The following is a 14,913-nucleotide window of genomic DNA, read 5'->3' as shown; positions in this document are numbered from 1 at the left end:
GGGGTGGGTGGGAGTAGAGGTGCGCTTGCCTCCCTGCAGGGGGGCATCTGAGTAGAGTGAATGGGCAGCGCAGTCCAGCCAAAAATCGAGAAGGAGCATCTCCTTAGGCTTCAGGGTGGACGTCACATTTCTGGGACTGTCAGAATTAGACAGCCTTGCCGGGGACCCAGTGACGAACAGACACACTCTCATGCTGAGCACCTTCTGCTTCCTTCTGTATTTTAGGGAGGCGGCCCACAAGAGCAGCATCCTCAACACTAGGGACACAGCTCTGAGTCACGAGGAAGTGGTCATCTCTCCTCAGGGGCTACCTGGTTCAACTAACAAGCAAAACGGCGTATTGGAAGTTTTCCCATGGCAGAATGCGGCAGGAGCCCGAGGAAGACGTAAAAGAGCCTTTGACGTGTACTCTCGAGCATGAAACGCCTACATGGGGCGCACCGTGCGCACTAAGCCACGGAGATGCCATCTTGGTCCCTGACTCCTTCCCCCCTCAACCATCCCTCTTCGTTCCTTTGCAAGATGCCCAAAATTGGAAATCTCAGAAATGGAAGATGTCAGCCCCAGAGAATCAAAAGCATGAGGTTCAGCTCATCTGCAGAGTTGAACTTGAGGACTCTGGAGGAGCCCCAGGGGCTCAGATAGTCTCATCCATGCTGAGCCCTTAGGGGAGCAGCCAAAACAGAGGGCATTAAGGACAGAGCGTGTGTGTTCTTAGCCTATCAGCAGGAGTAGGGACATTGCTGGAGCTGGAAGGACCTGAAGGAGGATCCTGTGCCCTCTGAAAGCTCTAAGGCATGTGGACACATTCGGAATGAGCATGTCATCCAGTGAGGTCTCCCAGGCAGCCCTGCGACAGGTTGATCACGCCCTCTGGGCTCCCGCAACAGCTCAGCACGGCACTGCAGGCCTGGTGACATTCCTATTTACCTCTGTTTTCTCGCAATTGCAATAGTTGCTCTATAAATGGTCGGGGGTGGGGGGCGAGAGAGTGGTTGCCGAATAAATGACAGGAAGAGGGAAAGAAAAGAGGCAGGACTGGGCAAGAAGGTCCTTGCTCCCTTACCCACAAAGGTGAAGCGCTCCACGGGCGGGCGGACGCAGCAGATCCGGCTTAGGCTCTCCCCCACCTTTCCCAAGATCTTGGCTATGGGAGAGAGCAAGACAGACAGGGACAGAGGGAGAGAACCACTCGCAACTTAACACTCACATCAGCCCGGCCTCGGGCCACTGTAAACGACAGGGGTGCACTGGAGCAGGGTGGTGGGTGGCAGAAGGAGGGTAGAGAGAAAGAACAGAAATATGACAGCAAAAAATTCCGTCTTCTCATTCACAGTCCCAGACACAAGCATTTTGAGCCGTAGACTGGAATCTATTTTCTGGTCATGTTCATTATATGGTTGAAAAATTGGAAAACATAGAAGAGGAAAATATATAAAGAGGAAAATTAAAAAGCATCCATAATCCCACCCTGGAGATAACCGCCACTGACGTACTGGTTTACTATTTATTTTCTTCTCTTTTACAAATGTGTATTACGCAGCCATGTGTGTATAACATCAGTTGGATGATTTTCTATGTTTAAAGAGCATGTAAGCTGTTTGCTTTTTCTTTTTTTTTTTTTAATATCATAAGCATTTGCCCATCACTGATCCAAGGAGACTCGGCCTATGGCAAAAAAATTCATTTGGAAAATTTCTGCTGGGCTAAGGCATTCTTTCCCATGCAGACGGACTTTAAAATAATCAGACATCCTACTTTGGCTGAGAGGGATCTGGTTGTCGATAATCTTTCTGGTCTCTACTCCAGAACTTTTTTTCTGAGCCCCTACAGGTAGCTGTATGCAAACCGAAATTCTGGCTCCTCCTTGTGAATTACCCCATGTGTAACAGATGAATGACATAAGAGCGTATCGTCTCTAGGCCTGAAAAATAATACCGGGATCTGTCCCCTGCAATTGAGCTGGAAGAAAACATTAGAAAGAACATAACCTTGGAATCAGACGGTCCTGAATGCGAATTCTGGCTCTTCTATTTTTGAGCTGTGTGGTCTTAAGCAAATCACTTACCATTTCTGAATCTCATGTAAATGGGAACATGATATCTCTATCGCAGAATCGCTGCATTAAATAAGAACCCCTGTAGAGCTCTGAGTGCCATGCGGGCACACAGTCGGGTAAGCGTTGGGGGTCCATGCTCTCTGTCACCGAAGAGGTGGCTAAGAGTGTGGGATTCTGGACGCAGACTGCTTCGGTTTGTCTCCTCGCCCTATTACTTCCTCACTGTGTGACCCTGGGCAAGAGCCTCAATTCTCTTGGAAGGGGCTCAGAAAAATGCTTCCCTCTGTATCTTTAATTCCCAGTTAAGGCAACTATATTTATATTTAAATGCAGAAGAATGCACACCATCACCCTTGTCTCTCTCGGTCTCTCCATCTCTCTCTGTCTCTGATTGCAACTGTTTCTCTCAGATGCTCTATATTAAGAGTTCTCAAAGTACGGTCCCTGGACCAGAGCATCAGCATCACCTTGTTAAAAATACAAATTCTCCTCCTACTTCCAGGCCTACTGAATCAAATTCTGGGGCGGCGCCCAGCAATCTGGATTTCCACAAGCCCTCCAGCGATTCTGAAGTTTGAGACCCACTGCTGCACAGCAGTGTTGCCCTACCTGCAGTGGGCTTGGCGGGCACGTTGTTGTTCTGATAAATGGGCTGGGGGGTCTCATTCTGCGGCTGTCCGATCACAGGTGTCATAGAAGGTGTGTTGACATTGGAGAGGATGCAGCCAGTGACCCTCTGGGGAAAGGGCAAAATGCAGAGTCAGTGTCATTACCCAGGTAACTTACAAAAAGCGTTTCCCAGTCATCTCCAAACGCTTGTGTGCTGTTCTTCACAGTGAGACCGCCTGGAACCGAGGGAGAGGCCTGGGGTGGGTTCTAGACACAGCTGCACTGAGCAGCACACTAGGCTGGCGGGAGACAGGATGACAGCTCAGTGGCTAACGCATGGGATGTGGTGTCGCACAGACCTCAGTTTAAATTGGAGCTCTGTGCCTTTCTGGCTGTGCGACTTTGGGTAGTTACTTAGCTTCTCTTGAACCTCAGCTCAGGAGTCTAGCATGGAGAGGTGACATAGCTACCTTTCTGGATTGTGGTAAGATTACATGAGTGAGCGTACGCCAAGTGCCTATAGAGTGTTTGGCACGTGGCGGGAACGTCGTGCACAGCAGCTGACGTTGTGACCCGTGCAACGTGCACACGGCCCTCGCTGCCTGCTTCATGGGGCTCGGATGAGGCCGTGTCTGTGGAAGGGCTGTGGAAGCTTGGGAGAGGTCACACACACACCAGGCGTTATCACCACCTGTGCTTCTCCCGGCCAGAGGCGCCAACGGCAGGGCCGAGCCAGAGAGCGGTGCCAGGCAGAGCAGGCTGTGCTTGTGCTGCAGGAGGGTGGGCGGGGTTCTGGGCACTGCTCCTCAGTGTGAATACACGTTCCGGAGCCAACCGGAAATTCCGTGTGCATTAACCATTGTCTTGTGTTATCTGGCCGGCTGCTTCTCTCTAGTGCCTCAGAAAACAGGGCAGATAGTGCAACATTCGTCACAGCTGACCCAGAAGCAACCCCCCCGCCCGCGGGGAAGGGAGAGTAGCTATGGGCAACAGAAACAAAGGATGCCTTTCCAATCTGTTTAGCGTCACAAGAGCCACTGCTAATTCCAGGTCCCTTCCTTGAAAGCCGGCATCCCGCCCACCCCCTACCACCCTTTCTGGATTACTGAGTCCTGCTGCCAGAGGACCCCAAGCCCCAGGGCTGGGGTGACCCTCCGAAGGCACCTCTCCCACAGGCCACGCTGCCGGCAGAGCAGCGTGTGGGCCTCGAGCCGTGGAAGTCATTTGTCTTGTGGGGGTAGCCCGTCACTTCTGTAATGTTCCTGACAAGAGGAGGTCACAGCAGCACCTGGCACATCTGGGAGCCAGCCGAGGCCGGGTACCGTGGGGTCTTCTCAGCCTGCCTGGGGGTCCCTCGAAGAGGGCTGGCCGCCTGTCCCGCTCTGCCTTCATCAGCTCTCTGATGGCTCTTGCCTTCTCAGGGGCCTTTCCAACCATGGCCTTGAGTCACTTCGTAACCCCCTCTCCGACAGGTCTACTCCCCAGGCCAGGGACACCGGCCTGATGCTAGGACTGGGGAGGCTGAGGGTTATTGGCAAGTGGCCCCAAGCCCCTGCCCTAAGGCAGGGGCCATCGTGACCTCCATTCTGCGCTGGTGTGTGCCCCTCGCTGCAACAGCCGGGCTCCTGGCCATGCTCGTCTGGCCCAGACGCATGCCTCTGGGCGTGAGCAACAGCAGAGAGAGGGTTCTGGAAGCCCACGCATTTAGATAGCAAAACAGTACCCAGGCGCAGGCCTGCCTTTGGGGTCCCTAATTCCTCCCTTGTTCCTGGTGCCTGAGGCTCCCGTGTGACTAGAAGGAGCACAGGCTCCCAGCTGACATGACCCCTCAGCTGACATGGCCCGTGAGAAATAAAACTCGTGCGAAGCCACTGAGATTTTAAGGATGTTTGTTAGCCTATCCTGACTGATACATCCTTGGACGGTAAGATGGGATGTCTTTTCTCACTGCTGTTGTGGAGACCGGCACAGAGGAGCAGGTGGTGTCACCCTACATCAGAGTCCTTTCACGGGGACTAGAAAAGACTCCGGATGTATGCGGAGAGTTCTGCAAGCAGAGAGATGGGAGATGGGTTTTTCTCGGTTCCGTGAGGGGGAACGTAACAGAGGAAGCGACGGCCAGCGGGTCCTCCCAGCTTCTCTGGCACCCGGGCTCCCGGGAGTGTCTGGAGCCCGGAGGCTCCACGTCTGTTAAAACGAAGCCCAGCAGCATGGATGGCGGTGGCGGGTGACTGGGGCTGCTGACAGCTCCCCAAGGAGAAGGTTCTGACAGGCCCTCTGACAGGAAACCCCGATGGCATGGAGGCGTTCCCCGTGTTAGCACAATGCCATTTGGTTGTCGTCTGGGGCTGGGGACAGCCCGGTCAGGGCCGGCGGAGGCGAGCGGGATCGATGGCGTCTGGTCCCGGTCGGCCGGGCTTCTCGCTGTTGTGGGCCCTGCTTTTCATCCTGTCACTGTGGGAGTCGCTAGGTTGGTACTGATCTGTGAAGGGTGCTCTCTGCATGCGCTGGCCAGTGCTGCTGGCCGGCGTGGAACCCGTTCGAACCCGGCCCCCGGCTCTTCGGTCACGGCAGCCCCGCCGCGGCTCCAGATGCCCCTCCGTGCTCACTCGGCAGCGCGTCCGCAGCCGGCTGGCTCACTTCTCTGTGCTTCCTCGGACCCACTCGTCAAACGAGGCCTAGAGCACGGTCTGCCCGTGGGACTCGTGTGAGGAGCAGCGGGTGGGGATGATGGCACAGTGACGTCCGCACAGCACCCTCTGCCGGAGCGAGGGCACCGTGGATCCCAGACAGGTGAGGCAGAGGCAGGAGGACCTGGCCGCTTGTACCTCCTCCCAGAGTCCCCCGCCCCCCCTTCTCCTGCTTTTTTTTCTTGGTCTCCTTCTCTGCTCACTGTCTGAAGTCTTCTACCTATGGTCTCTTTCAATCCACCTTGAACTCGCTGCCAGGAGGTGAACTGCCCCAGGTCAGATCCCGCAGGGGGGCAAGGCAGACACAGCCCCTGGTGCTGCTCCGTGCTCCTCATTCCCCGTGCTCCTCATTCCCCGCCCTCCCCCGTGCTGGTCTCCCCCACGGATGGTGCGAAACCAGGAGGCCAGCAGCGCCCTTTCCACGGCCCGCCTGGCTTCTGCGGCCCGCCCGCCCCGTGGCGCGGCCCCGCTCACCTTCATGAGGTCCCGGTGGTGTTCCAACACGCTGCAGGTCGTCTGCCAGGTGTCCTGGTAGCACTCCCAGGGGTCCACCCTGACACAATCGGAAAGAGGTCTCCCTTGGTTTCCAGTCTCTTTCCTTAGTTCCCCTTCAAAGACCACAGTTCGGGGGGCTTAACAGACCTGGTCATACCGTGTACTTAGACTTCGAATCGGATAAGACATGGGCTTGAAATACCTTCCTGAGCCTCAGTTTCCCCTCTGTAAAAAGAGGGGTGCATGGCATGGGCTCCACACAGACATGCTGATACCAATCTGCGCATGTTTAACCCCAGCCCTGGAACCTCCCACGCGGGGCCTCGGGAGAGTCATGTGATCTTTCGGAGCGCGCTTTCCCGGTCCGTAGAATAGGCATAACAGCTGCAACGCTCTCGTGAGGTATTAGAAAGGCTCACTGAGTGTTACACGTAAAGCGCTTATTATAGCGTCTCGCTCTTATTCTCGCCTGCAAAATGGGAATTCTCCTCTGGACGTTATAGGATTGTGAGAGCCGGGCCCTCATCGAGTGGTGGCTGCACTTATCTGAGTTGGGGAACCTGTCCCTGTCTGCCTCCCTGCGCGGAGGGGTGCCTTGTGGGCACGGAGGTGGGCACGGCAGTCAGACTGGAAGGCGCAGACCTGCGGGCCGGCCAAGCCCTCCTGCACACCAGGACGCGAAGTGAGTGTGGATCCAACTCAGACTGATGCGGTTCACCACCTTAATTGCAGACTTAATGAGCTGCTAAATTGGGATGTTTCTCAACATTTTCTTAGCAGTTGAGCATTCCCTGCCCACCTTCCACCATGCACACACACCTGAGGTTCTCAGAGATGGGATCTCACTAATTGAGAAGACTTAGAGAGTCAGCCTGTCTTGAGCCTGGCTCCCCACAGATCCAGATCACCCCTTCCCTGAGATGGGCAGACACCTGACCTGGCTAAACAGGCTCCCCCATGTCCAGGGGCCCTGCCGTGCCCACCTCCATCTCTCGAGCTAGCTCCGCGCTTCCCTAGTGATCTCAGTTTGGAATTCTGATTTTCCAAGGGCCTAGAGCAATGCAGGCGGGGCAGACGGTAAGTGCTCAGTAAATGTTTGTTGAATGAATGAGGGAATTAGTTCAAAATCCTCTAATCACATCCAAACGGCAACAGCCTCCTGCCCAGGATTTTCCCAACTAGACTCCATTATCCCCAGGAGATCATGAGTTATAAGTCAAGAGGCCTCATTTCTATTCCCGACTTGACCACAGAAGTGCTGTTTACTCTCAAGCCCCTTGATTTCTCCGGGCTTGTTTTTCGTCGGAGAACAGGGTAGCTGTCTTTTGTTCTAACCTATATCCTGGGTGGATGAGAAAGTCTACTGAGGGCATGTGCTTTACACACAAGTCATTGAGCACCAATAACGAGGATCACTGTTTAATTATCACCGTCGCCTCCCTTCACGGCTCTCATTTCCACTCACCCATCTCTTCTCCGCTAACTCTCTGCATTCCTCATTCTGAGGTCAGCTTTTCTTCATTTTCCACCTTTCATGGAAACTTCTAGGTGCTGCTTATTTTTCCATGGAGGAAAATTACAGTACCCACGGTGTACCATTATTTTTTTAAAAAAACGTTCTCTACTCGTATGCAAATTATAACTGTAGGAACTTTGGGGAGCATAATTAGCATAATTAGTGGAAGCTTGCTTTAATTACACTGCAAGCTGAGCAGCTCGTGTCTGCCTTCTTAGTGGAATGTCTGAGGGAAAGGCAGTGAGTGCACGCTCGTCCCTATGCCTCCGTCTCCCGCAGCTCTGTCCCGCGGTCGGTAGGTGTGGGGCCCTGGAGAACGTGGGCTCAGGAAGGGGAAATAGCCGAGCCCAGGGAACATTTCCTGAAAGGCAGTGAGAGCTTGTGGAAGTGAGTGGAGATAAAAGTAGAGAGTCGTCGTGGATTTTCTGGCCATGCCTCACCCCAAACCCAATTCTTGGAAGCTCCAAGAATATTCCTGGATCCAGAAACACTGAAAGCTCCCTTTTTAGTTTCGTGGGCCCCATAGCTTGGTTAAAAAATAATGTTTCAGCTGGGCCACCCCTGCTGGTCTAACTGTGGCCTGCGTGGGGCTGTTAAAAAAGAAGACAGGCCCCACACGGAGTCACTTGTGCTAAGCCCACATTACCAAACCAAGACCTAATACCTACCTACTTGCAGTTTCAACTTCTCCCGAGAATGTAATTTGAACCCGTCAGTGTGGCAGTTCCTGGTCAGCTCAAGGGTAATCAGCCTGCCAGCCTCTTCCCAACCCCACAGGTAGGTCACCAAAGCCGGAAACAATCCACTCTTTCACCCTTTCTGCCTATAAAAGCCTCCTATTTTTTATGGCTCCTTGGAGCTCCTTTCTATTTGTTAGATGGGTTGCTGCCTGATTTATGCATCTTTGAATGAAGCCAATTTGATCTTTAAATCTACTCAGCTGAATTTTGTTAGCTAACAGGGCTAATTCCTCCCCTGGCATCCCCATCCCTGTAGGATCTAAACTGCTGCCAGGACCCGTCTTCTTTCTCCGCCCACCCCCAGTGGGTCCCAAGGCCCCCTGCCTCTGGCAGCATCAGGCCAGCCCTACCTGATCCAATCAGAATTCTGGACAGCCAGCTGACACATGATGAGACGATGCCGGCTTGACACAAGGCCCTGGGAAGCAACAGAGCAATCATTGGGACAGCCATCTGCTCCCTGCAGCCTCCCCGAGACACTATCCCAAGCCAGCCCATTACAAAAGTGCAGCCATTTTTCAATGGTGACAGAGAATGAAGGTGTGACCCCCTCTACTTGTCTATCTGCCACACAGACGAGCATGGAGAGGCAGAGGAGACAGGAAAAGAAGGAAGGGCGTGTAGAATAGACCACCTATAACAGGGCCGATAGGTGGCCTCCCCTGACGAAACGGCCAGTGTGCGCAGCACAGAGATGAGACTCAACATGGCAGATGCTGCCTTGTCTCATGGCTCAAACTGGCTGCTTAGGTGACCTCCCCCAGAGCCTACTAGGGGAGGAAGGGGAATGACTGAGAGAGCTCTTAGAGTTTCTGGGGACCAGAACCTAGAAGGGTAGAGGAAATTTCTTCCTTCCTCGCAATAAAAACTCAGAGAACTAATAGAAGGAAACTTCTTACACGTGATACAGAACATGCAGGGACGGAGGGTCAGCGAAATGAATTTTAAGTCAGACGATGAAAGGCATAAGCCTTCATTTCTCCTAAAATCCCAGGAAAGACTCGCCAAGGCCATACCAAATTAGCGAATTTGGTATCCACTCGGCCCTCGGCAGGTGTGCCTGCTCCTCTGTTACTGAGCGTGGATTGAGCCTGGTGCTGTGAGCAGTTGCCTGGGCTTGGGCAGCTGTTCCTCCCAGCTGCAGCCCAACACCCAGTTGCTCAGTTCTGACTGTGGTCCAGGGATGGGAAGCAGGATGCCTGCTACCAGGCATTTAGTGCTCTCAGGAATTGTAGCAGAGATGGCCGTGGGGCAGTCTGATGCCGGAAGAGCCATCAGGTCAGGAAGGGAGGGCGTGGGGGAGGGGCAAAAGAGGAACCCACCTGCTTTCCGTAGGAGTCGTGGACAGGAGAGACGATCCCGCCAATCACGATAAACCTTCCAGTTTTGTGCAGATAATCTCTGGCTCTTTCTAATTAACAGAAGAAAACCACACATTATAAAAAGGAAAAGTGTAGATTAAAGGTGATCATTGAAATCAATACGTTCAACTCTGAAAGGTCTATTTCCCTTCTTTCTTGCCATTTAAATAGAAAGTGCCAACTCTCAAAGCAAACGCTGGTGATTCAGAAGGTTATGGCAACAGATTTTAGCCCCCAAAGCAAAAGGATTTGGAACTCCAGGGGATTAATCCGGTTTTAAAGGTCCTCTGCTGGATAAGCCAGTATAGTTTAGAGGGATTTAAAACAAGCCCCTCATTAAAAGAGCAACAGACCAGAATTACCCCTATGATCACTTGCGGAAATTCCAAAATGCAGGAGTAATTTAAAAAAAGAGAAGCAGCAGAAGCAGCCTTCTTATATTATGAAAGGTGGGCTGATTGCTTCATCTCGCTACTCAGAAGAGAAAAACCACCGAAACAAATTTAAAGGGCCTTCTATGTAATTAGAGGAAATTAACAATCAGGCCGAAAAACCATCATTATGGTTGGTTGAGAAAAATTCAGACAGAGAATTATTCCTCCCGCCCCAGGAAGGAATTTGTGATGTTGTTTTTTCAAATTTACCAGACATACCCAATTTTGTTTTCATGAGAAAACTCAGCAACCTAGGAAGAGGATAAAAAATTTTATTCTCTTGCTTCCAAGGGGGTTCGTTGTACAAATCCAACAGGGCCTGAACTTGTACTGCTGAGAAAACGGGGCAAGGATTTATTCTACAGGCGAGGGATTCTGTAAGTGAACATGGGCTTGGTGGCAAGACTGGCTGTGTAGTTCATAAGCAAGTTTCCAGGAGGACCTTCTTATTAGCTTTCTTCAAACTTAAAACTAATTCTTATCACATTTGCTTTTTCTGTTAATGTGAAGTCTCTTAGTTTTCAAAATAATTAAGAGACTTTATTTTTTTAGCACAGTTTTACATTTACAAAATAATTTAATAGAGTTATGTATACTCAGATCCTCACCTTTTTATCTACCCCCCCCCGCCCCAAACACACACACACCCTGTTTCCCCTATTATTAGTAACTTGCATTGCTGTGGTACATGTTATACTTCATGAGTCCATACTGACACGTTATTATTAACTATAGGCCATAGTTTGCACTAAGATTCACTCTGTATTGTTGAGCTCCATGGTTCCCACAACTTCCTCCTTGGGTTTGATTAATTTGCTAGAGTGCCTCACAGAACTCAAGAAACCTATGTAGTCACTAGATTACAAATTTATTGCAAAGTATTTTAAGGCTATGAATCAATAGCCAGATGAAGAGATATGTATAGCGAGGTACTAAACAAAGGAGTTTCTGTCTTTGTTGAGTTTGGTGCCTAGAACTGAGAAGCATAGAGGAAATTTCTTCCTTCCTTACAATAAAAAAACAGAAAACTAAAAATAGAAAGGAATCTATTTCCCATGATAAAGAACATCCATAAAAACCTACAGCAAATGTCATACTTTATGGAGAAAGACTAAATGCTTTCTTCTTAAGATCAGGAAGAAGGCGGGGACATCTGCTCTCATCACAGCTATTCAAATAGGACTCGAAGTTCTAGTTAGCCCAATAAAGTAAGACAAGGAAATAGAAGACATAGAGATCAAAAAGAAAAAAAAAAGCAGTCTCTATTTTCATATGGCATAAAAGTCTACTTAGAAATCCCAAGAAATATACAAGGAAACTCCCAGAACAAGATCAACAAAAGAAAATTAATTGTATTTCTATATGCTAGCAAGAAACATGTAAAAAGTGAAATTAAAATAAAATACTTAACTTTGAATATAATAAAACATATACAGAACTTCTATGTTAAAAACTATAAAATGCCGATGACAGAAAGCAAAGATCTATATAAATGTAAAGACATACTGTGTTTCTGGATTAGAAGGCTCTACATTGTAAAGATATTAATTCTCCCCAAACTGGTATATTTTAATAAATTTAATGCCCTTCCTATCCAAATCCTAGCATGATTTTTTTTTGGTGTAAATACATACAAAATAATTCTAAAATTTATATAAAAAGGTAAATAAACTAGAATAGTGAAAATGTTTCAAAAAAAAGAAGAAACTGAGAAAATCAATCTATCCAAATTTCAAATCTTATTATATAGCTACCGTAATCAAGACTGTGAGGTATTGGCAGAGAGACAGACACACAGATCAATGAAATAGAATAGAGAGTCTAGAAATGACCCCACACAAGTATGGCCAACGGTGGGCAGCTGCAGAACAAAATAAGAAAGGAGGAGGAGGAGGAGGAGGAGGAGGAGAAAAAGCTCATTCTAAATCTTGCACCCTATACACAAGTTTATTCAATATAGATTGTAGATTTAAATCATGTAAAATGTAAAACTATAAAACTTTTAGATGAAAATCAAAGAAAAATTTAGGGCCCCCAAAACTTGGTGACCTCTTAGGCATGACACCAAAAATGTGATGCATAAAAAGAAAAGAAACAATTAATTAGACTTTGACGAAATTTTAAAAGTTTTACTCTATGAAAGAGACTGTTAAGAAAAAGAAAAAAACAAGTTACAGATTGAGAGAAAATATTTATAATCCACATATCTGAGGACTCATATCTAGAATATAGAAAATACCCTCAAAACTCAACAGTAAAAAAAACCCTAACAATTCAATTATAAAATGGGCAAAAGACACAAAGAGACATTTCGCTGATGAGGACACATAGAGAGCAAATAAGCACATAAAAAAAGATGTTCAGTATCGCTACACGTCAAGGAAATGTAAATTGAAACTATGAGGAGATATCACTTTTCACCTATCAGAGCGGCTAAAAGAAAAACTAATGATGATACCAAACACTGGCCAGGATGAGGAGAACCTGGATCTCACATGCATTTCTGGTAAAAATGTAAAATGGCAAACTACTCTGAAAAATGGTTTGGCAGTTTCTTATAAAACTAAACATACGCTTATCATACAACCCAGGAATGGAACTCCTGGATATTTATTCCAGAGAAATAAAAACATGTCTGCACGAAAACATGGACATGCTTGTTCATGTTAGCTTTATTCGTGATAACCAAATGCAGTAAACAAATATAATTTCCTACAACAGGTAAATGGTTAAACAAACTGTGGTACATCCATACTGTGGAATACTACTTAGCAACAAAAAGAAGCAAACTAACGATACAGGCGTCTCCAGTTCATCACGTTGAGTGAAAAAAGGCCAGTCTCAAAAGGTTGTATATATATGATCCCATTTATATAACATTCTGAGAAATTGTACAGATTAGTGGTTGCCAAGAGCTAGGGATGGGGAGTGGGGGCAGGGAAGGGGGTAGGTGTGACTCGAAAGCTGTAGCTCCAGGGAGATCTTCATGGTGGTGGACTGGTTCTGTATAATTGTGTGGGTTACATGAATCTACACATGTGATATAATGACACGTAACTATACACACACTTCATACCAATGTCAATTTCCTCATTTTAATTTTATACCATACTTCCAGAAAATGTAACCATTGGGGGAAATTAGCTGAAGGGTACATGAGATCTCTCTCTGCTCCCTTTGCAACTTCCTATGGATCTATAATTATTTCAAAATAAGACTTTTTTGAAAGTTTATGATAAACTATGAAATACTGTACAACTTTAAGGTGGTAGCGTGCACGTTCAAGCAAATGGAAAGCAAACTCATAGGGCTGGATGCTTCTGGAACGTTACCACTGCTCGTCCCTTTCCATTTTTGCTGCTATCTGGATTCAGAGATTTGGGAATATTATAGCTGAGGAGGTGTTGTCCAAAGCAGGGCTTCTCAGACTTTGATGTGCATATGAATTCTCTGGGGATCTTGTTAGAACATTCTGATTCTGATTCCAACAGTCTGGGTGGGGCCAGAGCTCAGGGCCAGGATTAAGGTGAGGTGAGAGGGGCAGGGTCATTCAAGTGCAGCGACAGCTCATGGCGTCATTTAAGATTATGACATTTTTCTCATCATGAATTTTTTGCATTAATTTTGATTTTTAAAAATATTACTTATCTCGATGACCGAGTATTGGGGTGATCCCTTGAATTCTGCACTGGAGGCAGCCATCCTTCTTGGCCTCACGCTACCCTTGGCCCTGCCTGAGACTCAGCATTTCTAACAAGCTCTCAAATGAGACCAGTGCTGCAGGTCTACAGACTATGTTTTGATTAACAAAGGACTGAAGGCGGTGGGACAGCCCCTGCAATGCTGGGACGCTCACGAAGCTCTTCTCCCTGCCCCACCCCACCCCACCCCACCCCACCGCCACCTCCACTCTGCATGACAAGGGCATTTCTGGACATTGGCAAGTCATCTTCTGGCAAAGCTACAGCTATGGTCCTGGAATTTGGTTTCATGCCAAGCTTCCCGAGATGTCTGTTTTTGTCCATCACCTCTGCCCCAGGGACAGAGCCAAATCACTGAAACAATTGTATACTCGAGTCTGACCCGCCCTCCATTTGCTCTGCCCTCCTTGCTCCTTCTTCTCTGGGAGGAGAAGCCCAAGGTGGCCGGGGCACTGCCGTGTCTCACAACTCATTCCAGGCCCCTGGGAACCAGGTAAATCTCCCTTCCCGACAGCCGCAGCTGGACCCACCAGCCAAGACGGACACAACACGGATGATTTGTCCATTAATAATAATTCATGAGACAGACACGCCTTGTCTGCCTCCTGGCTGCTCAGTGAACCCGGCTGACGTGTGTCATTTACTCTCCTATTCCAGGAAGCTAGTGGAGGAGATACTGGGGTCAGGGCATCAATGCTAACTTTATTTTTCCTTTTCAGCTGCAATTAGAAACGATCCCTTCCGAGTTGTATTCACAGCTGGAGCCTCCCGAATTGTCCTTGTTTGAGAATTACGTAAGGTGGTCTGGATTTGTAAACATTATAAGGCTTAGAAAGATCAAGCGCTGAATAACAAAGGAAGACTAAAGGGCTTCAAAAGGCCTCCCCAAGGTGTGCTGCTATAGCATGTGGATTATTTTGAGGTGAAGGCAATCGAGACCCCGCAGGCTCATGAGAAACGTTTACCTCTCCCTTGAAGAATTTAAATTGGGAACTTACCCATAATAGGAGTTATTACCAGAAATAACTTTTTATGACCTACCTACATGGCAGGGCAAACATCTAATTTCCGAGTATCTGCTCTTCTTCCTCCCCGCTGAAGCTCCGAGGCGCCTGACCTCATCCTTAGCTCAGACTACCACACAATCCTCATTTTACCTTTTTGTCTCTGACTCTCTCATGTATGTGGGGTTCCCAGATGTGCGTATGTAATTAAATTTGGTTATTTTCTCTTGTTAATCTGTCTTGTGTAGATTTAATGATCAGATCAGATGACAGAACCTAGAAGGGTAGGGTAAAATTTTCTTCT

At 48.4% G+C, this 14,913-nt stretch overlaps 1 protein-coding gene across 7 annotated transcripts in view; it reads right to left on the bottom strand.

Moving 5' to 3' along the window:
- The window catches only part of NMNAT2 (nicotinamide nucleotide adenylyltransferase 2), a 138,920-nt gene that overhangs the window by 17,060 nt on the left and 106,947 nt on the right, over positions 1-14,913 (bottom strand). For all 7 annotated transcript variants that reach the window (XM_015586213.2, XM_025043865.1, XM_025043867.1 and 4 more), the window contains 5 exons: positions 9,432-9,520; positions 8,460-8,527; positions 5,833-5,911; positions 2,669-2,795; positions 1,067-1,147 (listed from right to left, as the gene is read on the bottom strand). In XM_015586213.2, the coding sequence (XP_015441699.1) occupies positions 1,067-1,147; positions 2,669-2,795; positions 5,833-5,911; positions 8,460-8,527; positions 9,432-9,520 (444 nt within the window). The remainder of the gene's footprint in view (positions 1-1,066; positions 1,148-2,668; positions 2,796-5,832; positions 5,912-8,459; positions 8,528-9,431; positions 9,521-14,913) is intronic.

The sequence above is a fragment of the Pteropus alecto genome, unplaced genomic scaffold, assembly GCF_000325575.1.
Source record: "Pteropus alecto unplaced genomic scaffold, ASM32557v1 scaffold101, whole genome shotgun sequence".
NCBI lineage: Eukaryota > Metazoa > Chordata > Mammalia > Chiroptera > Pteropodidae > Pteropus > Pteropus alecto.
This window is presented reverse-complemented; position numbering and strand designations above follow the sequence as displayed.